The sequence below is a fragment of the Pleurodeles waltl genome, chromosome 5, assembly GCF_031143425.1.
Source record: "Pleurodeles waltl isolate 20211129_DDA chromosome 5, aPleWal1.hap1.20221129, whole genome shotgun sequence".
In the NCBI taxonomy this organism is placed as follows: Eukaryota; Metazoa; Chordata; class Amphibia; order Caudata; family Salamandridae; genus Pleurodeles; species Pleurodeles waltl.
Window position 1 is genome coordinate 251235286 of NC_090444.1, and position 26043 is coordinate 251261328.

The 26043-nt window shown below is 43.3% G+C and overlaps 1 protein-coding gene across 2 annotated transcripts in view; it reads right to left on the reverse strand.

The window, feature by feature from the left end:
- The window catches only part of HAAO (3-hydroxyanthranilate 3,4-dioxygenase), a 704001-nt gene that overhangs the window by 346723 nt on the left and 331235 nt on the right, over positions 1–26043 (reverse strand). For both annotated transcript variants that reach the window (XM_069236711.1, XM_069236712.1), the window contains exon 3: positions 25882–25965. In XM_069236711.1, coding sequence (XP_069092812.1) covers positions 25882–25965 — 84 coding nt within the window. The remainder of the gene's footprint in view (positions 1–25881; positions 25966–26043) is intronic.

Genomic DNA, 26043 nt, shown 5'->3' on the forward strand with positions numbered 1-26043 from the left:
GACAAACATATAATCTAAACGTGCATGTACCCTGTGAGGAGCAGAGTAAAAACTATATCCCGGATCTGGTGTTTCAAGCTCATACCAGGCGTCAGCCAACCAGTGATTATTTCCCAGACAAACCAATGACAAACACTTTTGGCTTCCACCCTGCACATCTACGTAGTCTTCCCTTTAGCCAGTCTCCACTTCCATTCCCATGTTGACATTCAGTAATCACCCATCTTCTAAGCCTATCTGTCTTGAATCAGCAAATATTTCCCCATACCAAAATGGCAACCCCTTTAGTCCTAACTCCCTTGGTTGTATATATGCAATCAATTTAAAGCAAAGTGTTTAAAGCAAATGTTTTCTTGATGCTTCTATGTTTTTTTTCTGTAGACAGAGTATATCTGCCTGCAGTACTTTAGGATCTTGAGCCACCTTCCTCCTTTTGCTACTGTCATTTAGCCCACAGGTGTTAATTGCTGCTATGCGTAGCTTACTCATACTCCTTGATCCAAAAGCAATACCATTGCACTGAGAACCTTGAACTGTCTTGTAGGCTTATTCCCCCGTTATTGTCCGTTAAAAAACAATCTGTGCCAATGTCTCTCTCCTTGTGTTGTCAGCCACCCTCCCACTCCCCCCAACTGACAGGTTCCCTCTCAAGCCCCCTCCCCAGCAGACCCTTCACCCAACCGGCATCTAGAAGCCATCAGGGCCTGAGTTATGGCTTTCGCTACAACCCTTCACTTGCTCCCTCCCTTGGCTCAAAAATACCATTGTTTGGGGGACTATTAAAAGCAAACACATCCAAGTACCAGTGCCCCTACATTAAAGAAAACAGCATTCGTCCTAGCCCCCTTTCTCTAATCCCCCTGACATATCAAAACACCTCCCAAAACCAGTTTACCCACCCATATTTATAACAGCACCCTCAGATGAAATATCCTTCAAATACTCTAAAGCTTATATCTTAGACAAGAATGTTCGCATTTTGCCTTTAAAGTTGACCTTCAGATGGGCTGGATTCAACAAAAAGACTTCCTGAACACCCTTAAACTGAACATTGTGCTTGATTTTTACTTTGAGTTTTCTGTGCTGTTAGACAAACTGAGACATTTCACACTGGATGTGATTAATAATGAATTTGAACTCCATATTTTAGAGACTTTGAATTGACTTTGTAGGGAATTAAGAAGGGTACAGAGGCCTAAGTCTGCAGAAGAAGAGAGGGTAGTCATTTAGAAGAACACAGAGTAAGGCTAAGAAAGGCTCACAAAGACCTTTGTAAATACATCTGTTGCAATTTATCACATGGACTTTTTTTTGCTGCTTTGCACAAGTAAAACTTAAGTGAACCATCCCAGGGGTGTTAGCTGTCACATTTATAGTAATAATGACTTTTCTTATAGGGTTGAGCTTACCTACACAGTCTAGAATAGTGGATGTTTTCTCTGTGAGCATCCCTAAGATCCCATTTCCTACTGATGATCGAATGCACTCAGTAATTGAGAAAGATTTGAACATAGACACTTCCAGAGGAGATCAGATGCAAAGGATTGCTAATCAGTACCTAATGACCTGCTTCAGTTTCACAAGGCATCACATATCACATTCCTTTGACATATGGAGTTTCCTGTAGTCTTTTATTGAGTATATTTTATAAACAGGGTAGTTTTCAACATTACTTCCTGAGTTATTATTTAGTGCTTCCAGAAGTTCATTTGTTTAAACACTTGAATAAAAATCCTTATTTCAGAGGTGCAGAAATAGCAGTTAAATATTCCGTATCTGTCACAACACTAGGCACTGCAGATGCATATGGACGTAATTTGACTGACTTGTGGCATGACAGAAGTAGAGACGTTTTTGAATTTGGTGGAAGACAGAAGAAGGGATCTAGAGTCTAGGGTCTCAATTAGATCTTGGTGACTGCATCGCCAGGCCGTGTCGAGGCGGACCCGAGAAGACCGTCAAGGTGATGGTCTTCTGCCCACCGGTTTTTAGATGTTACAGCTCTGTAGACGGTTTACTGGAGGCCGTTCGCTGATGGAGGGAGGACACTGTGGAACTCAATGGGCATTGTACAATGGCAGTGGTTGTGGAATAGAGGTAAGTCACACACACAATCTACCTCTGCCATATTTGTCCCCTTGCATCACACATAACACAATACACCACATACACACCTGTATCCATTGGCATTCCATCACAAAACACGTACATGCAGCAAACACACATTGACATTAGTCCATGACACAATACACAGACCATTGACACTGCACCCACAAACAACACAACCACAACAAACAACACAACACACTCATCTACACAAACACACTCACACAACATCACAACTAAACCCATCACAACAACAACTGCCACACAACTCCACTCATCTGAATGTTGCAAGCAGCAACACAACACACCATACACAACACCAATGCTATATGCAAGTGGCACACATACTGACACACCCACAGCACCTGCTACCACCTCAACTAGCCACTTGCATTGCCCACACACTTTCTGGCTCACACACAGAACTGACCCACTCATGTCCCCAGCGTCTGCTTGTCACAGTAACTTAACAGAAACTACTGCAATATATATATGTCTGCAGTGTTCCTGTGCTCATGTGCAGTGCCCCCCCAACGTACACATCTAAATACGGCAGGATGGATCGTCATGGTAGCAGACGGGTTTTTAGTCAAAAGTCGATGGCAGGACCATTACCACCAAGCTCTAAATCAGGCTCCAAGTCTGAAACAGATAAAGGCCTTAAGAGACAGTATAGGTGGAATTGAGAAGAAATTGAACATCTAGTGAAGGGGAACCAACCATCATTAGCTTTAGATTGGGAGCATAAGGGAAAGTTGTGCATACAGATTGACCAGAGTTATTTGGATCCATTATTTATAGGGAAGAGTGAATGTGAACACACCTTTGAGTTTAGAGGAAAGAGTAAATTATTTTTAGATGTAAAGGATCCTGAGATTCCTGGAGTGTACTTTATTTGTGGAAGGAATGCTTATTTCAAATTGCCCAAGAGATAGTATGGTACATATTATTTAGGTATAGTGTTTCCTAAGATTTATTATGTGGATCATTTAATGATTCGGTCTGGGAAACGAATCCTAGAACTAGGTAGGCGTGTCTAGTATGCCGTGTATTTCGTTTCCATAGCTCGTATTTCGTTTCTTGTTTTTGTTTTTTAGTTTTTCACATGGTTTTTACTGTAAACTGTGCCTATTTTGTGCTCCGCTTTGTAGTTGCACTCTATATTTGTGCCCGTTATCTTTTCCGGCTCTCGCCGGTTTCTCTGACCCAGCCGCTGCGTCCCCTGCGGCCCGCCCCCCTCGAGTCCCCATTGGACACTCCCTCCCACCTCCCGCCTCCCAGCTGCTCCTCCCTCCCACGTCCCCTTCTTAATGGCAGCCGCTGCACGGCCACGCAGGGGGTGTGCCGCTGGGGCACCAGAGGCAAGCCCGTCTGCGCCCGTCCGTGCCTGGACCGCGCCCAGCGCCTGTCCCCCGGTCCACGCTCCTCCGGACCCCCAAGCGCCACTACTCCTCCACAGAACTTCTTGCTCTCAACCCAGGCCAGCACCCCGCCTGCACCCAGGCCAACCCCAAACACAGACACGGACCTTTCACATGCCACTCATGCCATTTCTCCTGCACTCACACCAACACCAGCAACACCAGCAAGCACCACAACAACACCAAACCCCCCAATCACCTCAACTGCATCCTCCTTAACGCCCGCTCTGTCCACAAGCACGCCATCAAGCTCTGGGACCTGCTCACCACAAACTCTCCTGACATCGCCTTCCTCACTGAAACATGGATGAACTCCTCATCAGAACCCAACATCGCCATAGCCATCCCAGAAGGTTACAAAATCACCCGTAGAGACCGCACCAACAAACCAGGAGGAGGTATCACCATAATAAACAAAAACTCCATCAAAATTTCCACCAACACCAACAACACCCTATACAGCGCAGAACACCTACACTTTCAAGTACACATCAACGCCAACACCACCCTAAGAGGAACTCTCATCTACGGACTACCAGGACCCCGCCCCCCATTCTGTGACACCATCGCCAATACTATCAGCCCCCACGCCCTCACCTCCACAGACTACATACTCCTTGGTGACCTTAACTTTCACCTGGAAAGCAACCACAGCTGCAACTCCATGGCCCTGCTGGACAACCTCACGAACCTAGGACTCAAGCAACTGGTCACCTCACCCACCCACTCAGCGGGGACACACGCTAGATGCCATTTTCACCTCCAGCAGCCACATCACCTTCACTCACACCACCGTGCTCCACTGGACTGACCACCACTGCGTCCACTTCACCTTCCTGAAACCCACTACCGCAAGTGGAACAAGATTTCTAAAGAACACCTGATCTTCAACCTCGCATAAGCTCCACCTCCCATCAACAACGACCCCAACACACAATGGCTAGAAACTTGCGCAGACTCCCTCGCCCCTTTGAAAACAAACAACAACACCTGCACCATCAAGACCGCCCCCTGGTTCACCACAGAACTTCAGTCTTCCAAACGAGAATGCCGAAAAATTGAAAAAGGATTCCTTTAGAAACAAGAAGAACAGTCACCCACGGCCTCATAAGCAGCAGACTGGACTACAGCAACGCCCTCTACGCAGGGACCAGCATCAAAGAAAACTCCAGCAAATCCAGAACGCAGCCGCACGTCTCATCCTCAACCTCCATCGCCACGAACACATATCCACCCACCTCAGATCCCTAAACTGGCTACCCATCAACAAAAAGATCATTTTCAAAATCCTTGTCCACAGTCACAAAGCCCTCCACGACACTGGACCGGCCTACCTCAACGAACGAGTCAACTTCCACATACCAACTCGACAGCTCAGCTCTGCTGACCTCGCCCTCACTACAGTCCCCCGCATCCAATGCACCACCTCCGGCGGCAGATCCTTCTCCCACCTCGCCGCCAAAACCTGGAACTCCCTCCCCACCAACCTATGCAAGACCCAGGACCTCCTAACCTTCAGAAAGCACCTAAAAACATGGCTTTTTGAGCAGTAACCACCCCCCCTCCACTCCCCCCCCCCCCAGCGCCTTGAGACCCTACCGGGTGAGTAGTGCGCTTAAGAAATTATTTGATTGATTGATTGAAGTGTTAGTGCTGGAGAAGTGGTAAGAGATATTTTTGGTGAATTGATTCAGTCTGTAGGTGTGATTCGGAATGATCTGAAAAGTGGAAAGTAGTATACAATAGTGGATAAACTAGCAACGAGTACAGCAAATTCCTTATTGAGTCTGAATACTGAGAAGGTAACAATACGATCTATGGTTTTGCAGAGCAGACTTGCGTTAGACCTTCTTCTCGCAAAAGAACGCAGAGTTTGCCAAAGGCTAAAAGTTCAGCAACGCTGTACTTACATTCCAGACAGAAGTAAGAATTTGGAGAGATACATTCAGAACATTATTGGCTTGAAGAAGGATTTAGAAGGGCTGAAAGCAACAGGTGCTTGAGAAGCTATTGGAGATGGATTTGCTGCTGTAGGCAAATGTTTTGGAAACTTGAGAAGTGGAACTCTGGGTTTTATTCTGAAACCTTTTTTGATTATTGTTATTTGTGCAACAGTCTTAGATGTTGGTTTCAGGACTTTCCAGAGGATGAAAGCTAAACAGGCATTTAAAAGAAAGGGAGCAGATGTGGAGCTGGAAGAGAATCAATGTAAATATTATGATAACATGAAGCGTCTGGAGGAGTGTAGATGGAAATTGATGAAAACTAAACGGTTTTAGTGGGTCTCATTAATGGATTTCTTCATGGTTGTGATCCTTAGGGGGATTGGTAACGCCTTAATTTTGGTTGTATCGCCATGTGTTACAGAAGTGACATAGGGGGTGATTCTGACCCCGGCGGTACTAGACCGCCGGGGCCAGGGTCGGCGGGAGCACCGCCAACAGGCTGGCGGTGCCCCGCAGGGCATTCTGACCGCGGCGGTTCAGCCGCGGTCAGAAGAGGAAAACCGGCGGTCTCCCGCCGGTTTTCCGCTGCCCTTCTGAATCCAGCTGCGCCGCCATGGGGATTCAGACACCCCATACCGCCATCCTGTTCCTGGCGGTTCGCCCGCCAGGAACAGGATGGCGGTATGGGGTGTCGTGGGGCCCCTGGGGGCCCCTGCAGTGCCCATGCCATGCCAATGGCATGGGCACTGCAGGGGCCCCCGTAAGCGGGCCCCACTTTGAATTTCACTGTCTGCATTGCAGACAGTGAAATTCGCGACGGGTGCAACTGCACCCGTCGCACCTTCCCAATCCACCGGCTCAATTCTGAGCCGGCGTCCTCGTGGGAAGGGAGTTTCCCACTGGGCTGGGGGGCGGCCTTTTGGCGGTCGCCCACCAGCCCAGTGGGAAACCCAGAATCACCGCAGCGGTCTAATGACCGCGGAGCGGTGTTCTGGAGGGGGAAACTCTGGCGGGCGGCCTCCGCCGCCCATCAGAGTTAGAATGACCCCCATAATAATGTAATCAACAATATATATATTGTGTGTCTTAACGTTCCTAATTTATACTTCCTGAGACTTAATTAGGTTTTCCTTTTAGCTTAGTTTAGGGTATTTAGATTAACTTAGATTCACCAATGATTAGGCAAGAGGACCACAACTTATATACAGATCACCAGATTCTGTTTCCCATCTTTTGTATTACTTCAACTGAAATTCTCATATTCACTTTTGGCACTATACTTCACCTGTGGTGATATTGTACTTATATAGTGTTAGAAATGGGGTCTCTAAATGGCAGAGGTATACACCCTTATCCAATTAGGGATCACAGTTCTAGTCAGGGCAAGTCACACACAATCCAAATGATCCTGTGCCCACCCTCTGGTAGCTTGGCACTGAGCAGTCAGGCTTAACTAAAAAGGCAATGTGTAAAGTATTTGTGCAATAAATCATTCAGTAACACAGTGAAAACACCACAGGAATACACCACACAGGATTAGAAAAAAAAAAAATTATCTGAATAAAATAAAGTCAAAACGAGAAAGATTCAGTAAGCACAAGTTGAAATATCACTTTTGCAGTTTTAAAAAGAGTCTTAAATCTTAGAAATCAATAGTTGTCTTTTAATTACACAAAGTACCTGGTTTGCATCAAAGTAACACACACGGAGACCGCAGAGGAGAAGATGTGTGGAAAAATAAGGTGTGCATCGGATTTTCAGACGTGGCACAGACGTTGCGTCATTTCTTTCCATGCTGCAAGGGGCTTGCGTCGATTTTCGGCACGCAGTCTTTGCTCCTCACTGCGATAGAGGGCTCTTTTTGACACCCAGGGACGATGCAGGGAAATCCTAGGCGTGCTGGAAGAAGCCAGAGACGTTGCACTGGTCCGGGAGGGCGATACGTTGAATTTTCTCTTGCACGGCAGGCCCTATGTTGATTTTCCACTTAGGGAATCTGCTGCCTCATTCCGTTTTGGCTGTGCGTCAATCAGGTAGGGCACTGCATCAAACTTTCTATCGCAAGGCAGAGGCTGCATTGAATTTCCACTCTGGAAGTCACGCTGCGTTGTTCTGGTTCGGCGATTTCTCAGTCGCAAGGCAGGCTGTGCGTCGATTTTCGGCACACAAGGACTTTCCTGAAGAGATCAAGTCTTTTTGGAGAGGAATTCTCAGCAAAGTCAGAGGTCAGCAGGATAGCAGGGCAGAAGGGCACCTGCAGGGCAGCAGTACTTCTCAGCAAATCAGTCAAGATGTGTCCTTTGGGCAGCCAGGCAGTTCCTCTTGACAGGTCGAAGTTTCAGGTCTAGAAGTGTCTGAGTTGGTGGGGTCAGAGACCCAGTTTATATGCCCAAAAATGCCTTTGAAGTGGGGGAAACTTCAAAGAGTGGTTTTGAAGTGCACAAGTTCCCCTTTCAGTACAGGTCTGTCTGACAGGATCCCAGTAGGGGGTTTGGCAGTTCATTGTGTGAGGGCAGGCCAGTAGCCTTTGAAATGTAAATGTCCGGCACTCCACCCTTCCAGCCCAAGAAGACCCATTCAGTAGGCAGATGAGTGCAGGTGTGACTGAGTGTCCTGTGTTTGTGGTTGTCTAGGTGAAATGCACAAGGAAGCTGTCAACCAACCTAGCCCAGACGTTGACTGGAGACAGGCTGTAAAGCACAGATGGAGTTTAAGTGCAGGGAAATGCTCACTTCCTAAAACTGGCATTTCTAAAATAGTAGTATAAAATCCAAACCTCCCCCCCCAACAAGCAGGATTTTCTATTACCATTCTGGCCATACTAAATATGACCTGGTTACCCATTTCTGATCAGAATCTACCACTCAAACAGTATATGAGGGTAGTCCTAATGCTATCCTATGAAAGGAGCAGGCCTTCCAGTAGTGGAAACGGATTTAGGAGTTTTCCACTACCAGGACATATAAGACACACATGTACATGTCCTGCCTTTTACCTACATAGCACTCTGCCCTATGGGTTGCCTAAGGCCTACCTTAGGGGTGACATATATGTAGAAAAAGGGGAGTTGGCAAGTACTTTTAAATGCCAAGTCGAATTGGCAGTGAAACTGCACAAACAGGCCTTGCAATGGCAAGCCTGAGACATGGATAAGGGGGTACTTATGTGGGTAGCACAATCAGTGCTGCAGGCCCAGTAGTAGCATTCAGCTTAGAGGCCCTGGGCACATGAAGTGCACTCTACTAGGGACTTACAAGTAAATAAAATGTGTCAATTGTGAATGAACCAATATTACCATGTTTAAGGGAGAGAGCACATGCACTTTAGCACTGGTTAGCAGTGGTTAAGTGTGCAGAGTCCTAAAACCAGCAAAAACAGTGTCAGAGAAATGGAGGGAGGGAGGCAGGCAAAAAGTTGGGGCATGATCACCCTAAGGCTGTCAGGTCTAACATGTTTGGCTCTTAATTTGTAATACTTTTTTGAATTCTATCATCCTGGATTTAATGTGTGACCAAATAGATTTAACTGTCAATCAAATCGAAATTTTGATTTTAACTCTACTTTACTTTTCTAGTATCCTAAAAAGAAGAAAAGAAAGAAGAAAAATAAGAAAATAGGCCTGAGTATCATCAATTGCTTAGTGAATTATTTATGGTCCAAACAAAGTTGTATATGATTTGATTTTCCTTTACTGAGAAGAATTTGAAATCATATGATAAGCCTCTAAAGCTAAATAGCTCGTCAAGGGAGATTGTGCTGTTCAAATACTGACTCAAATACTGCAACACCAAGAATCACTAGTAACATTTTGGGAAAGATCCTGGTATTCCACTGTTTCCTTAAATGAAACACCTTGGATCTGCTCTGATGCAAAAACCACAGCTCGCAAAATTTCAGAATCCTTGCTGTAGTTCAGAGACTCCCAGAATCATTGAAAGATGTGGAATTCTGGGTGCAAGAAAAATACAAATGCCATATAGAATGCCTCATCGTGACAGCTACAGGCCACAGCCAACTTTCATTAGATCCTGAAGAGCTAGCAAATGGTCAAGCCAATCTAAGAACATATGAATGGATATGCTGGAAAATAGACTAAGGCCACAAAAGTAGATTGACTATTTGTGACCAGTGAATATTTACAGGAAACCTGTCTGGGGAGAGCACCTCAGTGGATCAATTAGTGCACTTCAAGGGTGGTCATGTGTTAACTAGAGAAAAAGAAGCAAACAATGATACATAACAATCACCTTATTTAGAGGAGATTTGCCTGGAGAATATACTTCTTCTTGCCGGGCCCCAGCTATCACAAGGATTGTTGAATTCTGCCCACGAACAACGGCAGCAGCACTCTTCCAACTTCCCTTTTCAGGATGTAGGCAGGTGTCAGGAGGGTAATTTGCCATTGCAGAGGTGGGTAGCCTTTAGGCTATCTACTACCACCTACCATTTTGCCTATATAGTGGTAAATTCATGCCAATTTCTGCAGAAATAGTGAGTAGTGGGTGGCTGCGGGACAGAGGCAGAACTGACACCACCAAAGCTCAAATCGATCAGATTCCAGATTGGGCAGAAAAACAGCCTTTCCTCTCTAGGTCTGATATAAATGAGGGCCTAGGTGTCCCTGGAATATACTCGAACAGAGTAGGTATTAATGTTACACTGGTCTTCCCTCACAATGTGCGAGCCTAAAAAGTGAAGTGTTTTATGCAAGGGTCTCAAGAACAGAAATGACACAGACATATTCAGAAATCAACACATTATAGATTATTTTCTAAATGTGCATCGGACTACGGGCTTTTTTATGGACTCACATAAATATCCACGGGTATTTATCATAATCCACAAAAGTTGCAGATTTCTATCAGTACTTCTTACTCCCCATACTTACTATGAATTGTCAGCAGGTCTGAAAATCTGTGTAAATACGTTTGGTAGAAATATGCATTAAGACTTTTAATTGTTTTTCTCTGCCAATAAAATATTTATCCTTGTAGGTAATTTCCTCTCCACAACGACTAGCATATATGGGGGTCGTTCACGTATTTTACATTCAATTTAGACACCTACTTCTGCACCGTTTGGTACTAAACTTAAATAAGAAAATTAAGTGTAAGAAACATCGGACATATTTGTGATTAAGCATAGAGTTCTAACTTCCTAATTGCCACCTAGCTGCTCCTCTCTTAGGAATACCCATGCTACTACGATAAAACCTAAAGTTACTATGATAAACAATCCACCTTAATGGGGAATTTTATGCAGTAGAAAGTCTGGCTCAACAAAATCCTCAGGTTTTGATTCTTTAACGAATGTTTGGCTCTGGAAATGTAAATACTAGTATTTCACATGGTAAATTAGAATAATCTCAATACATTATACCCTTGCGATGTTCCTTTGAAGCCGTTTGGCACAAGATAATATTCAGAAGGCTGCAAGTGAGAGCTAAATCTAAAATATGATGCACAGTTCTCTTAATTCCTACATTTTGTGTTTTGAGGGGGGTAGGGGACTGCTTTATTTTCTTGCAGTTCTCTTTTTTTTTTTAGGATATCTGGTTCAAGCATTCTTTTTCGACTTGAGTTAGCATGAGCTGCAAACAAAAAACGTGTTGATCATGCATGTTGACACTCTAACCACCCATTATGGGATGGAAGAGAGAAAGAAAGAGAGAGACAGGACCACTGGGGAGCCTCAAGGCCTCTGTGGTCCTAGCCGGCTCCATACATCCTGCAGGAGCCGGCATTGCTCCCAAAAGCAGTGAGCTGCTCTAAATAGCAACTCCCTGCTCGCAGAACCACTGTTCTCATCTTTTTCTCTGCACGCATATTTGGTTGCAGAAAGTGAAGTGTTTGCTCTGACTTGACGGGAGCTGTCAAAGCTTCTGCCAAGTCTGAATAAACAGCTAACTCATGTGGGTGGGCACCCTAGGACATAGCAGGAGCCAGCCCTAGGGGTGGTGGTCCCCAGGCCAATTATTGGGTCTATTAAAGGGGGGCTGCGCGGCCCCTCTCCAAACTAATCTAGCCCTGAGAGGTGGTCGTCCCTGGGTCTTGGGGGTCCACAACGGACCCCCTTCATTCTTTTATTGTAGTCCTGGGGAGATGGTGGTCCCTGGGGCTGCAAGGGGCATGCACCCACCACTGTACTTGTTTAAAGTCCCAAGGAGTTGTTGGTCCCCGGGCTGCGGGTGGGTCGGGTGGCTTCCACTTTTAATTCATTAATGGCCACGGGAGGCGGTGGACCCTGGGGCTGTGGGGGACCAGCTACCCTCCTACATTCAATTTAATAATAGCTCTGGTGAGGTGGCGGTCCTGAGAGATGCTAGGGGCCACGTGGCCCCACGCATTTAGTTTGATTATAGCCTCAGTGAGGTGGTAGTCCACAGGGCTGCGTGCAACCCCGCATAAAATTAAATTATTGCACATGGGAGGTGGCAGTCCATTGGGCTGCAGTGAGGGTGAAACGTGGACCCCATATAAAATAGTAAATAAGCCCTGGGGAGGTGGTGGACCACAGGACATCAAACTGCCCTAGGAGGGGGGCCCTGTGCACCCTCTTCCTTTTCCTCATAATGCCCATGGGACTGAGCCCACTCAGGGACTCTTTAAAAACAAGCGCTGGAGTCCACGCTTCTTTTTTTGGGGGGGGTTTTGCCACAAATTTGCAGATCCACCGGAAATTTGCGCCAGCATTTAAAAAAATGCTTTTTTGCCTTGGGGGGTCCGCCTGGGACCCCAGACCCAGAGAGGGATCCCCCCTGAACTAAGGCGTCAGGGTATAAATACCGTGGTCCCTTTTCCTTTTTTTATCTGTTTTCGTGGGACTCGGCTGAAGGTCAAGATGGCTGCCAACAATTCCTGGTTGAAGTGTTGGCAGTCAGTGAGAGCTCTGCATTTTCCTGCACTAGCTCATTATTATTTGCAAACCCTTTGTGCCTCTAAATATCTATATTATGTTTTCTTTTAATATTTCAAAAACTACTCAACGCATTTACACCAAATAACAAAAAGCACTCTTTCTGGACAAAGAGCTACCTTTCTGCCAAATTTGGTGTAATTCCCCCCCAGCGGTTCTGGCTCTAGTCGTGTCTAAAATTTCTATGGAAATTATAATCGGAAATGCACATATTTTGACCCCCCTTTTTCTTGCCCCCCGCATAACAGATCACCCCGAAGCATCCCATGCACAACATGATTCACTGGACCACATTTTTGGAAAATTTCGTGAAGATTCATCAAACAGCGCCAAATATATAGGGAAGTCAAAAAATGCTTTTTCAATGGAAACATGGTCCAAACTATAATTACCTACTGGCGGCTTCCAGAAGGTAATGTATATTTATTTATATATGTATATATATATATATATGTATATATATATATATATATATATATATATTTTTTTTTTCAAAAAGACTGTGCAACTCGATAGAGCACCAAAAGGCTGCACAATATCCAAACAAGCTCGTGGAAAGTAGAGAGTGAATATAATAATTAAAAATCACTCATATGCAAAATCGTCGGTTCCATTTTATTGAAAGAGTTCATATAAAAGGCAAGAATAGATAAATGGCACTTCCAAAAATGTAATTCAATGCAAAATCCGTAATGTGCCCACAATGAACAACAAACACACGCTGTCCCAGCCAAATGTCGTTATATATATATATAACAGTTGTCTTTAAAAGCAACAACGCACTCTAGCTGCTGGTGCAATCGTAGGGTTAAGACCACAACCCTCATATAATACAAATCCAAAAAAGCACTGCACTCCCGGAAGCTTCATAAATCACCTTCTTATATTAATAAAGAAGGAAGTCTCCAGTCACCTCAACATGTTTCGACATCTTCGATTTTTCACAGTGATTTCATCTGTTGTTTGTCCTCCATTACTACCATCATAGTTTTTATAGTGCATTCTGGGATTGGTAGTTAATTACTTTTCACACCTGTATTGTAACTCGTTTATTAGTTGTAAAACTTCAGCACGATTTCTCCACTCATATTATAAGTAATCCAACATCTAATTCCAGTATATCATTTCATAACGGATGGTGTTTAAACGGTTCGTGCTTATAACTTGTAGCCAGCATCACTCACCAAAAACAGATTTAATTATTGACATTCCCAGTAAATTCCATGTATAGTCAGAAAGATCGACGCACGGCCTGTCACGCAGCTGAAAATGCTACACAGAGCCTGGCTTGTAGCTGGAGAAACGACGCAGTGACTGTTCTCACCGAGGAATCTTCGCACAGCGTGTCGTAAATTTCCATACACGGTTCCTGGTTGTCAAAGTCTTTAACATCACCACACGGTCCGAGGCTGCGCACCCAGAAATGATGCACAGCCTCCTTTGCAAAAAAATAATCAACGCACGTCCTCCGGTGCGAGTAAAGAATCAACGCACAGCCTCACTTGCGAGTGAGGAATCGACGCATCACTTGCTATTCTGATGCACCATTGCCATTGCGGCTTTATTTTTGGTGCATACAAGGTACTTTGTGCTAAAACAACCATCCATTGATTTCCATGGATTAAGACTCTTTTACTTTAAAAATCCATATCTTTGCTTATGTATGTTGGATTTTTGTCGTTTTGGTCTTGTTTAATTTAGATAAATAATGTCTATTTTTTAAAACTGGTGTGGAGTCCTTTTGTGGTATTTTTACTGTTATCCAAGGTGTGTTTTTTACAAATATTTTACACATTGCCTCTGAGATAAGCCTGACTGCTTGTGCCAAGTTACCAAGGAGGTGAGCAGGGGTTATTTGAGCTGTGTATCTCCCTTATTTCGACTAGAGTAAGGGTCCCTGCTTGGACAGAGTGCAAACTGACTACCAACCAGAGACCCTATATCTAACTATATATATATATATATATATATATATATATATATATATATATATATATATATATATATATTCCATATAGAGTCACTGAAAAAAACAAAGGTTACAGGGACGTTATAGTTAGGAAATATAATTTTTTTTAAACATAGACAATTCACTTAAATAAACAAAGGTTACAGGGGATGTTATCGTTAGGCTCACATTTCAAACGTATGAAACCAAAGTAATTCACCAGTTATAGTTAGAGTTACCTTAAGTAACTATAACTCGTGCCCTAAGGTAACTATAATTCATGGCCCCGCCATGGACAGGGTTTTTGTCAAAAATGTTACTACAAATATTACATTGATATTATCAATGATGTTATCAAAGATGTCATGAGTGCCGTACTTTGTGGGGTAATTAGCAGTGCATGGCCAGGGTGCAAGTTATAGTTACCTTAGGGCATGATTTATAGTTACTTGTGGTAACTCTAACTATAACTGGTAAATTTCTATGATTTTGTACGTTCAAAATGTGAGCCTAACTATAACGTCCCTGTAACCTATGTTTTTTTAAGTGAATTTATATGTTTAATTCTATTTCCTAACTATAACCTTTGGTTTTTCAGTGAATATATATACACACACACATATATATATATATATATATATATATATATATATAAAGGTAGGACCTTGCACTTGATTCTTTGGACATAGCATAATTTAGAGATCCACAAGGGGGAAAAGACACACTGCCTCTCATCCCAGTACAGTTCACCCTACTGCATCCTGGTAAATGCAGAACGCTTACTTCAATGTCTATGTTGTTTTTCAGCAAAGTTGGTGCAGGTAGTGCTGTTATCTCTAGACACGTGTTTCTGGGTTTAGCCCTTCACCAGTAGAAAGTGGAAGTATTATAGAGCAGAGAACAGTCATTTGGGGTTGCTGGTATGCTGCCCAAGTCTTCACAGGTCACAGTACCACTGCACAGGCACACAAGTGCATCCCAAGTGAGCTCCTCAGCTTAATGATTCAAGGGAGGCTTTTAAACACAAGGTGGGAGGGAGCATGCTAACTCTCATCCCAGCACAGTACGCCCCATTGTATCCTGGTAAATGTAGTACGCTTACATCAAAGTTGCTGTACTTTTTTAACAAAGTTGGTGCAGGTAGTGCTGTTATCTCTAGGCACGCATATCTGGGTTTAGCTCTTCATTATTAGAGAGCAGAAGTAGTAGAGAGCAGAGAAGAGAACATCTGGGGTTGCTGGTATGCTGCCCAAATCTTTTCTGGTCACAGTACCACACCACAGGCACACAGGTGCATCACAGGTGAGCTTGTCAGCTTAATGGCTCAAGGGAGCCTTTTAAACACAAGTGGGGGAGAGAGCACACTGCCTCATACCAGCACAGTTCACCCCATTGCATCCTGGTAAAGGCAGAACGCTTACATCAAAGTTGCTGTAGTTTTTCACCAAAGTTGGTATAGGTAGGGATGTTATCTCTAGACACATGTTTCTCGGTTTAGCCCTTCATCATTAAAAAGCAGAAGTATTAAAGAGCAGAGAAAAGTCATCTGGTGTTGCTTGTATGCTGCCCAAGTTTTCACAGGTCACAGTACCACTTTACAGGCACACAGGTGCATCCCAGGTGAGCCTGTCAGCTCAATGGCTCAAGGGAGCCTTTTAAACACAAGGGGGAGGGAGCACAATCCACTACAAGGCATCCTGTGAGTTGCTGGTTGATGGATGTCTTGATTCCTTTTGCTGGGAAGGGGAGCAGGCAGCTCGGGCAGTAGTTTTCGAGGTCGTTGGGGTTGGCAGAAGGTTTCAGTGAGTCTGCTGCTGATGATGTTGATGCCCATGTTGAAAAAGTGATGCAGGCAGGGGTGTGGGTGATCATGAGTGGATGGTCTTCATGATGTCTGTGGTGTTTAAGGTGGTGATCTGATTCCATTTGGCGAGTATGTTCTTGGAGGGGGAGACAGAACAGTTGAGGAGTTTGATGCTGTTTGCTGTGTTGTGCTGGGGTGCAAAGTTTCTATAGATGGTAGATATTTTGTTGTGGAAGTAGTTGGCAAGAGAGTCCCACAGCTCCTGGGTGGGGGTATGGTGTTCTCTCGTATTGCTGGCTTGACAAACTCCTTGATGATGTTGAGGAGTTCTTTGCAATGGTTGGCCCTTACTTGGATGTGAGTGACTAGGGCCTGTTTCCTGCCACTTTTTAGGAGTTTTTGGTACTGGTTCAGTGTGTTCTTGAAGGTGCATAGGTCATTGAGAAGTTTGGAGCTAAGCCATTTCCTCTCTTTTGCAATTGCGTTTGATGGTGTGCAGATCCTGTGTGTACCAGATGGCTGGCTTTAAAGGTCTGTTACGTCTGGATGTTTTGATGGGGGAGACAAGGTTGGCACAGTAGGCTATCCAGGAGGTGAATTTTTTGAAGTCCCTGTTGATGTCTGGTGTGCTGCCAGGTGTCTGGTGTGTGGAGTCCAGGTGGTGAGCATTAATGGCTTTGGTCCTTTGGTCCTCGGATATGTTGGTCCAACTATGGTGCACAGTCAAGTGTGGTCTGGGTGCGCTGTCCGATGTGAAGAATTAGTTGAAATGGACTATGGAGAGGTCGGTCCGGCTTTGCTCGGTGGTGTGCCTGTATTAGATTCTGCTGCTCAAGGTGAAAATGGGGACTAATGTGTGTCCAGCAATGTGGGTGGTGTTGGTAATTAGCTGTCTAAGGCCAATGATTTCCATGCTGTCTATGAGGTTGGCGGTGTTGGTGTTGTTTGGGTTATTTAGGTACAAATTCAGGTCTCTGAGGAAGATGTAGTGTTCGGTGTTGATTGCTTGGGGCAGCGATGATTTCTGGAATGGCGTGGCAGAAGCTTGGGCAGTATCTGAGGGGTCAGTGGGCAAGAGTTTATTTGATGGTTGTGTTGCTTTCGATGGTGAGTTGAACACTGAGGTGCTCCATGATTTCTGTGTTGCTGTATGCCGAGGTTGTGCAGTGTATCAATTCTTTGTAAATTATGGAGATGCCTCCCGCAGATTTGTTAGTACAGTCGCTGTGGGCGATCTTGGATCCGTCGGCAGTGGCCACAAGGATGTCGGGTGCGGAGGTATCACTGAGCCAGCTCTCTGTGAGGAAGACGAGGTTGGGTGCGAGGTTGGTGATGGTGTCCCATATCATTGAAAAAGTGAGATAAAAAAGCAACACAGTGTAATACAGTTTCCAATGAAAGTATAGAACCTAGGCAATAACATAGTGTAAACACAATCTACCCAAAAGGGCCTACTGGCATATGTATTTCAAGATAAAGAATTCAGGCATAATGTTTTTGTCATAACTTTTCACAACAAAAAGATCAGACCTATGCTAAGGCATCTGACATAACTTTTCCCAATGACACAAATAGGCCTGCAGCCTTGTTCTTTGACTTAATACTATACTCAACTCAGTCCTGCTGCGGTCCAATACAATTACGCCTTTTCAGCAGATGCCCACACATTAGACAAATTATATACAGTAAACGTAGATTAACAAGAGGGTGGAGCCAATGCCCCTCTGTCAGCCTTACTTCTGTTGATCATAAAAGGTATGACAACAGTGACAACAGCTGTACTGTCAAATCTGATCTAAAAATAAAATTCTATATCTCCAAATGTTTGATTTGTGATTGAAAAAGAACATCACAATATATCAGATTTCTATCTTCCATCAAAACCGTGCAGCATAACGACTCTTCAAAATGGAGCTGGTGGACCCGGGAGGCTACCTGCGTTGCAGTGCTGCTGTTATCTATTACACACATTCTGGAGTTGTCCAGCCCTGTCCCATTTGTGGGGATTGGTGCTGGGGATTCTGGAGACGGCGGTCGGCTGGAGTGTCCCCAGGCAACTGAAACCTGTCTTACTTCACAATAACATATATCATAAGGCGCTGTTTTGTCTGGGACTGCTTGTAGCTATGCGAGATATTGCAAGGGAGTGGAAAAGCGTAGGGGCCCGACCTGGGATGGATAGGCAAAGGGCATGGGTTTCTGAATAGGTCTGGAGTGCACTGTATACCAGGTGGGGGCATGCCACCATAAACATTGCAAGATTTGTTAAGATTGGACGGAACATCGTGGGATTTATATTGAACCTTGCCCATCCAGGTCCTGGACCATCGACAATTAGTTGCAGCTCATTGAGGCCTGGTGGGGAGATTTGCCTCTCTGCTTTCAAGCCATACACACAATGCCAGAGGGAAATTGTGTTCTGATGACAACGACTGACTTATTTATTTTCCAATTTTGCAGGCCATGTACCAAGTCTGGCTATGTGTTTTTGTTGTGTGTTGGCTAAAATGCAAATAAAAGGTTTCATAAATAACACTGTGCGACATAGCATGCTCTATAATGGGGTGTGGTGTCATTAGTCATGGTAGATGATGAAACATCTAAATATGAATTAGACAGTGTAGTAATCTTTCTATCATACTGTGTCCGTAACCATTTAACGCTTGCATCTGCTGCTGTTTTTCAGCACTATAAACAAAAATGGGGACTGGGAGATTGATGGTCCAGTGCACAGTCTCCCAAAATGAACCTGTAATATCAATATAAGTGCACTGTTCCACAAGAGAGAGAGAAAACAAGAGAACCAATTAAGTTCTGCGAAGGCGAGTCTAAACTGAGTGTTTTAGGAGAGCCCTCAAGCACCCACTTGGGTGACAGGTATCATCATCGGGCTTACTCCTCGCCAGACTGGTGCTGCAATGCCTGGCGGGCCACCCAGCATTCTGGGTGGCACTCAACCATTGTTAAATTGCTAACAACAAAAGTCTGGGAAAGAGACTGACTAAGAAACGGAGAGTGTGAAGGAGAGACAAAACTCTTAAAATTAGCTCTGAACCTGAGCCATTATTTTAATGTGTTAGAAAATAGGTCCAGGCCAAGATTAAAAAACGAGAATATAGGAGTGTTACTGGAAATAATGTACCGTTACACTCTCTAATTAGGGAAGGTAGTTTACCTAATCCTACATGGTCAACATGTTTCGCGTCTATGGTCGGTCACAGAGTGATCCTATGACGCTTCTTCAGGACCCACGAAAAAAAACGTTGTTATTAAACTACTTCTCCTATGTGTCAACAATTAATCAAGTGCACGCTAAGTCACTTACAGAATAGAAGACAGAGTATGTCTAAGTCAGTTGGTCAGTACAGTCGCCCTGCATAGAATCAAAAAGACACAAAACAATTAGTGCCAGTGATCAACACAGAAAAACAATTATAGTGACAACCACCCTCAGTCAGTGTATAATAAATAAAAATTAATAGGTTTCTTAATGCTTACCATCCCATATTAGAGATTGGGCTCCCTAGGTCTGCGCTAGCATCAACCAAGGAGATCGTACTAGATAAAAATAATAATATGTAATAATATAGCACTTCAGAACAGTACATAGTGACATGACATTGGGAAAATCTTAGTATTTCCGTCTGGATTAGATCACTGAATTAAATATTAAACAGACTGGTGCAAAAAGATGTATGTACATATACATAGTGTTTGTTAAAAATCAATTATATGAAAAGGAGTGGGTTATTATGAGCTCTATGGCAATGTAGTTAACATTTAAAGTGTTACTGCCATGTAACTGCTCAATCATCTCAAAAGCAAACCACCTCATAAGTACTTTTTGGTCATATTACAAAAAAACAAAAAAACAGACCTTATTCATCTTTGGCCCAAAAAAACGCTGTTGCGAAAATAGTAATTGTTTATATGCTCTAGAGGGACTAGTATGTGTTACCACATGCCCATTCATTATTCCAAGTAGAAACCAAGGTATATTGCCGGGTCTTAGTGCACCATGACGGTCACCCGGTTAATATGGCAAAGAAAATACCATGGAAACAGTGAAAAAAATGAAAGAATGGAAAAATGAAGAGTCTTAAAACGGGGACGGAGGAAATACCTTCCGTGGCCCCGTGCTTACTTGGATTGCTCCTCGATGCATCCGGAAAACCTGCCCAGTGCCGCGCGCCTGAAGACGACGTGCCGGTGCGGCGGTAGGTTATTTAAGCAGGCGCTGTTTAGCGCGTGCATGCCGGAACAAACCAGCTGGTTGTTCCGGATACTAAAAATAGAGAAAGGACCAAAGTATCTCATATCAGCGGCCATCTTGGAGTCATAAAAAAACATTGTGTTGTTGTAAAAGGGTACTGTTCCTGCCAAGGCCAAATAGGGGTCACAGTGGGGGCCATCTTACGTTAGAAAACAGTGCCGGAAACCATTTGATGGTGCTGAAATGACAAAATAACCTGGGGCACCATTCTTTTTAATAAAAACGATGTTAACAACAAGAGTGTTTCCTTTTCATAGGAACAATAAAGAGAAAGGAATAATCAATGCAGAAGAAGGTATTTCCCGGTCTATTAGGATCACTTAACTGAATATGTAGAAATGCATGTCAATTCAGTTAAAAAAAAAAAAAAAAAAGGGTGGGGGGCGGCAGCTGGTCAATATCAGTCTGTCAAAGATGTACATAATGTATCGAAGAAGGATAAAATTACCCTTACTCTTCCAAAGATTAAGATGTTAAAAGATTCCAAGGTATGTCAACATTCAGTCCTTCTTTGTGGGTTTTCAATCGATAAACCCATCTCTGTTCGATCTTAAATAAATAGTTTGGGTTGTTACTGTCATATCTGGGTACTTGTAGTACTATCCACCACATATTGTCAGGGCCGTGTTTTGCATCTAAAAAATGTGAACTAAGCTTTGTAGTGATGCGGGAGCATCTAATATTGCTCCGATGTTCGTTAATACGTAATTTTACTGGGCGAGTAGTCATTCCGATGTATTTTAAGTTGCAAGGACAGGAAATTAGGTAGATACACTGACGTGTATTACAATTAGTGTGCTTGTTCAAGTGCCAAGTCCCGAAATGGTTAAGATCAATACTGTCTATGCGTTTTGTGAGGGGACAGACACTACAAGAGCCACATGGGTAATGACCCATAACTGGAGGTAAATTCCACAAAGTAGTTTGTTTCTGTGTATCATTGGACATACGAGGGCGGGTGTGGATAAGGAGGTCTCGTATATTAGCCGATCTTTTGAAGGCAAAAAGGGGTTTTGGAATTGAAGTTCCACCACTCTGTAGTATGTTCCATCGTTTATTGATTAATTTTTTGATGGTGTTAGACAATAGCGTGAAAGTAGAAACACATGTCAGACGTGTTTCTGGTTCTTTAGGTGCTGAAGTTAAGAGAGCATCCCTGTGATTGTTGCGAGCTCTCTTATAAGCTGGGTTAATGATCTTGTTCGGATAATGTCGGTCCTGTAATTTCTGTTTCAAATCACCAGATTGAATATCAAAGGTTTGGATTGTACTACAATTACGACGTAACCTCAAGAATTGCCCGAATGGAAGATTGTCCCGCAATGCTTTTGGATGGTGACTATCAAACACAAGTAAACTGTTGCGATCAGTACTCTTATGGAATGTGGTAGTAGTAAGTCTGCCATTGTCGATTTTGATCACAAGGTCCAAAAATGAAACTTGAGTAAGGGACGAATGGGCAGTAAATCTCAAGAACGGGTCCAGAGAATTCACCCAGATAGTAAATTTGTCTATTTCCTCATAAGGACCATTCCAGATAATGAGAATGTCGTCGATATACCTCTTCCATAAAGAAATCTTATTATGGAATGGATTGGATGTTTGTAGTATAAAGAGTTTCTCAAAGTTATACATATACAAACATGCCAGACTGGGGGCAAAAGTGCTACCCATTGAGGTCCCTTGGATCTGGTGAAATAGGGAATCTTCAAATTGGAAGAAATTATTTTTCATTGCTAAAGTAGCACACTGCATAATGAAATGGACTGGGGTGGAGGATGCCCATGCGCTGGCAAGTAGGGCGGATTCCACTACTTGTAAGGTAGAGTCCTGTGGAATGTTCGTGTATAAAGCTTCCACATCCAGTGTGATGAGGGCTTGTGCTTTATTAGTTAAATTGATGTTCTCAATCAGGTTAAGAACATGTGTAGTGTCCTTCAAGAAAGTGTTTGATTCTTTTACCAGTGGTTGAAGAAAGAAGTCACAAAATACGGAGAGTGGCTCTAAAACAGACCCAATGCCTGATACGATGGGCCGCCCAGGAGGTGGAAGAGTCCCTTTATGTATCTTCGGCAGACAATAAAAATATGGGATCCTGGGGTGTGTTGTATCTAGGAACTCTGCCTCCTTGGGGGAAATCCATGTGTTGTTCCTGGCCTCTTCTATCATACCCCTGATTGTCTTCTGTAGATCTGTTGTAGGGTCATGAGTCAAGGGGGCATAATGAATCCTATCGCTTAAAAGTCATAGGCACTCCTGTCTGTAGTCTGAGGTGTTCATAATCACAATCGCTCCTCCCTTATCAGCTGGTTTGATAATAATTGATTGATCAGAGGATAGATCTTTCAGAGCCTTCTTCTCTATGGAAGGTAAATTAATAAATGGTCTACTGGGGCAGATGGAGTCCAAATCTGCCATTACAGCTTTTTCGAAAGTCAACACCTCAACAGGGAGGGAATGTGTGGGGGGAATGAAAGTCAATGGTTTTCTAAGGCCCGTATCATTATTTCCAGAAGAAACCGGCCGGTCTAAGAAGAAAAAATGAAGACGTATTTTCCTAAAAAATTGTGCAAGTTCGCAGTTAAGGCGAAATGGGTCTTCAGATGGAGTAGGGACAAAACCCAAGCCCTTGTTCAAGGCTGATGATTCATGGATAGAAAGATTTCTATTAGAAAGATTGACCACTAAGCTCTCGGTGGAGGAGGGGTTTTGCCCTGGCTTCGGGTAACCATTTGAGGTTCCTCTCTGTTCCAATGGACCCGTCTGCCTCTGCCTCTCCTTCTTCCTCTTCCTCTGCCCTGGCCGCGTCCTAAAAAAGGCACATAGGGCAGCATGGGGCGGGGTTGGAAGAAGGGATAAGGTGGTTGCCAATAAAGAGGTTGATTAGGGGGATATTGTGGTTGGTTATACATTATGTACATCTTTGACAGACTGATATTGACCAGCTGCCGCCCCCCCCCCCTTTTTTTTTTTTTTTTAACTGAATTGACATGCATTTCTACATATTCAGTTAAGTGATCCTAATAGACCGGGAAATACCTTCTTCTGCATTGATTATTCCTTTCTCTTTATTGTTCCTATGAAAAGGAAACACTCTTGTTGTTAACATCGTTTTTATTAAAAAGAATGGTGCCCCAGGTTATTTTGTCATTTCAGCACCATCAAATGGTTTCCGGCACTGTTTTCTAACGTAAGATGGCCCCCACTGTGACCCCTATTTGGCCTTGGCAGGAACAGTACCCTTTTACAACAACACGATGTTTTTTGATGACTCCAAGATGGCCGCTGATATGAGATACTTTGGTCCTTTCTCTATTTTTAGTATCCGGAACAACCGGCTGGTTTGTTCCGGCATGCACGCGCTAAACAGCGCCTGCTTAAATAACCTACCGCCGCACCGGCACGTCGTCTTCAGGCGCGCGGCACTGGGCAGGTTTTCCGGATGCATCGAGGAGCAATCCAAGTAAGCATGGGGCCACGGAAGGTATTTCCTCCTTCCCCGTTTTAAGACTCTTCATTTTCCATTCTTTCATTTTTTTCACTGTTTCCATGGTATTTTCTTTGCCATATTAACCGGGTGACCGTCATGGTGCACTAAGACCCGGCAATATACCTTGGTTTCTACTTGGAATAATGAATGGGCATGTGGTAACACATACTAGTCCCTCTAGAGCATATAAACAAATACTATTTTCGTAACAGCGTTTTTTTGGGCCAAAGATGAATAAGGTCTGTTTTTTTGTTTTTTTGTAATATGACCAAAAAGTACTTATGAGGTGGTTTGCTTTTGAGATGATTGAGCAGTTACATGGCAGTAACACTTTAAATGTTAACTACATTGCCATAGAGCTCATAATAACCCACTCCTTTTCATATAATTGATTTTTAATAAACACTAAATATATGTACATGCATCTTTTTGCACCAGTCTGTTTAATATTTAATTCAGTGATCTAATCCAGACGGAAATACTAAGATTTTCCCAATGTCATGTCACTATGTACTGTTCTGCGGTGCTATATTATTACATATTATTATTTTTATCTAGTACGATCTCCTTGGTTGATGCTAGCGCAGACCTAGGGAGCCCAATCTCTAATATGGGATGGTAAGCATTAAGAAACCTATTCATTTTTATTTATTATACACTGACTGAGGGTGGTTGTCACTATAATTGTTTTTCTGTGTTGATCACTGGCACTAATTGTTTTGTGTCTTTTTGATTCTATGCAGGGCGACTGTACTGACCAACTGACTTAGACATACTCTGTCTTCTATTCTGTAAGTGACTTAGCGTGCACTTGATTAATTGTTGACACATAGCAGAAGTATTTTAATAACAAAGTTTTTTTCGTGGGTCCTGAAGAAGCGTCATAGGATCACTCTGTGACCGACCATAGACGCGAAACATGTTGACCATGTAGGATTAGGTAAGCTACCTTCCCTAATTAGAGAGTGTAACGGTACAATATTTCCAGTAACACTCCTATATTCTCGTTTTTTAATCTTGGCCTGGACCTATTTTCTAACACATTAAAATAATGGCTCAGGTTCAGAGCTAATTTTAAGAGTTTTGTCTCTCCTTCACACTCTCCGTTTCTTAGTCAGTCTCTTTCCCAGACTTTTGTTGTTAGCAATTTAACAATGGTTGAGTGCCACCCAGAATGCTGGGTGGCCCGCCAGGCATTGCAGCACCAGTCTGACGAGGAGTAAGCCCGATGATGATACCTGTCACCCAAGTGGGTGCTTGAGGGCTCTCCTAAAACACTCAGTTTAGACTCGCCTTTGCAGAACTTAATTGGTTCTCTTGTTTTCTCTCTCTCTTGTGGAACAGTGCACTTATATTGTTTTTCAGCACTAACCCTCCTTTAAGCCTCTTCCACTTGCATAATTAAGTGTAAAAGAATATGTTTTACATTTTTCAATACCGGGCAAAAAATTCTAAATTAAATAGGGACAAACAGAAAAACAAACATGGGAAGCTGGAGAAGGACAATACCAGACAGCACTGGCGATGAGCTACTATTGTCTTCAATGGGGCTCCCGACATTCCAATGTTCTGATGACTATTTTGCATTTTTCCCTTTTCAGGTACCGCGTTTAGTACTTTCATTGGATACTCTATTACACTGTGCTGCTTTTTATCTCACTTTTTCAATGAACAAACCTTGCTCTTCTTTGGCTTTTATCTACGGAGTGAGCCGCTTGTACAACTGAAGGGCCCTGTAATGAACTGAAACTCATTTGAGCTTAGTGTGAGGTAAATTACAATTCATCTATAATTTCGATAGAGCCTGGCAGATGAAAAAACGTTCCCATTGCATAACCTTTATATTTTCCATTTCTATCATGGATGTTAATAAGAATTATCTTTAAAAAACGGGATTCTAATTGCATGCATTGGAGCTGGTCATTTAATGACCACATGTAAAAGAAAATACAGAATACACAATTAAACAAGCACATACCTCTCCCTCTCGAATGTGGATATCCTTGTGTTTTCCATTTTCAATTATCTTCAGGCACATGTCCCCATCCATTTGGAAAAAAAGCTGTAAAAATAACATTTCAATTATTCATATTGCCAAAAAAGGTTTGTTTCATCTGTAACCTCTACTAAACGTCTGCAT